This window comes from Protobothrops mucrosquamatus, unplaced genomic scaffold (assembly GCF_001527695.2).
Source record: "Protobothrops mucrosquamatus isolate PMUCROS unplaced genomic scaffold, P.Mucros_1.0 scaffold1989, whole genome shotgun sequence".
Lineage (NCBI taxonomy): Eukaryota > Metazoa > Chordata > Lepidosauria > Squamata > Viperidae > Protobothrops > Protobothrops mucrosquamatus.
In genome coordinates, this window is record NW_015388105.1 from 242,760 (window position 1) to 244,813 (window position 2,054).

Genomic DNA, 2,054 nt, shown 5'->3' on the forward strand with positions numbered 1-2,054 from the left:
AGGGATGTGGCCTGTTTGAAATTTGCTTTCCTAAACTTTGGATTCTTTAGCAGCTGTGAGACCAAGGCAAGGGAAGGGGAGTAATCCTTGCTCTGGCTATGAATGGAGGTTTTGCTCTATCTGCCTGTCCATTATTGCAAGTTGCAACTGTACTTTTTTTTCATTAAAATAGCCAAAACTCTCTGGACAATTTACAATAAAACACACAAAAATACAACCTAAAAACATGTATGATAATACCAAAATACAAAATAAAAACATCATATAAACTAAAAGCCTGGTACTGAAAAGCCAGTTAAAATCCTGGGGAAATAAAATGGTCTTCACCTAACATTAAAAGGATGATATTGTGGATGCCAGTTGAGCCTCTCTGGGGCAGAAATTCTATAAATGAAGTGCCACCACAAGGGGGGGAAACCCCTCCCCTTCATAGAACCTCACTTCATGTCCTTTCGTCAGAGATCCTGGAAAAGACACTTACTACCGGTAGATGATAAAGCTTGGATGGCGGGATAAGGGATAAGGGTCCTTTAGGGTTCCGAAGACACACAGGGCCCTAAAGGTTAAAATCAATGCTTTGAATTGCTTTGTGGATGAGGATAGATATTGTGGAGAAAGTCTATGTGTTAAGAGTTGGCACTGAGGCGATAGGACTTAATCAAGCAAGTACCCAGACAATGTAAAGGAAAATAAAGAGTGCTGACTAAATCTGACAATATGTTACCAATTTTTTTTCATTCTCTTTTTTACCTCAGGGGTTGTACTTGGTCTATCATCCTGTCCAGCTTACTACCAGTTACGCAGTTGGAATTCTTCTGCTGGGTTTGGTGGGCTACTATATTTTCAGAATGACCAATCATCAGAAAGATCTCTTCCGTAGCACTGATGGCAACTGCAAAATATGGGGCAAGAAACCCAAATATATTGAATGTACCTACACATCAGCCGATGGAACTAAACACTACAGTAAATTGTTGGTTTCAGGATTCTGGGGTATGGCCCGCCATTTTAACTATACTGGAGACTTGATGGGCTCCCTGGCATACTGCCTGTGTTGTGGTTTTAATCATATTCTTCCTTATTTCTACATAATTTTTATGACTATTCTCCTGATCCACCGCTGCATTAGAGATGAACATCGATGCTCCCACAAGTATGGCAAAGACTGGAAAAGATATACTGATGCAGTACCTTACCGACTCATTCCAGGGATTTTCTAAATGTTTATTTTAGACTTAAAATATTTTACAAAAACAAGTTTTGATACATTTATCAGCAGTATTTTTGGCACATATAATGGTGTATGATTTGCTTCTTAACATGTTAAAAATAACATATTAAACATAAAATAAAATACGCATTATATAAAATTTTAAAAGTTATTTCTGTTTTGTTTTTTTAAAGTTTCTTTTTGTACTGATTTATTTTGCCTCCTCCCTGCCCCAACCCCCCCAAAAAAACTGCAGTAATTCATATTTCAGTTTTACTATTCTGGCTAAAGGGAAATTGTGATCTATAACTGACCAGAAAGTTATTTATATTGCCATGTGATGATTCTCCAATTATTGAATTTGCATTGAAATTTCTGGAGTCTTCAACACCCTCTAAATCCATACATTTCCATTTTGAAAATGATGACTGGGTAAACTGACAAGATTTTTGAGTAGTGATAAACAGTTCAATGAAAGTTTTAACACAGTATGCATCCAATGTAAAATAGGCCAATAGCATGTTAGGGAGAATAAGTCATGGTATCGAAAACAGAGATGCCAATCTCATAATGCCCTTTTATAAATCAATGATGCAACCCTCTGGAATATTTTGTACAGTTCTGGTCACTGCACCTCACAAAGGATACAGTGGAGCTAGAAAAGGTTCAGCAGAGGGCAACTAAGCTAATCAAGGGACTAGAACAGCTTCCTTGTGCGTGCACAATTATGCATGATGGCAATAAAGTAAGGAGCAGCAGCTATTTACTCCATCCCATAATACTAGAACCCAACGAAAACTGAGTTCTGGTAGCATCAAGACAGATAAAGGGAAATATTTCTTTA

General features: G+C 37.4%; 1 protein-coding gene across 1 annotated transcript in view; it reads left to right on the plus strand.

Moving 5' to 3' along the window:
• Nucleotides 1-1,365, plus strand: part of LOC107294556 (7-dehydrocholesterol reductase) — a gene marked incomplete in the record, with an annotated part of 22,333 nt that extends 20,968 nt beyond the window's left edge. Inside the window, 1 exon segment of the mRNA XM_015823791.1 lies at nucleotides 756-1,365. Coding sequence (XP_015679277.1) covers nucleotides 756-1,220 — 465 coding nt within the window.
• Nucleotides 1,366-2,054: the final 689 nt, after the last annotated feature.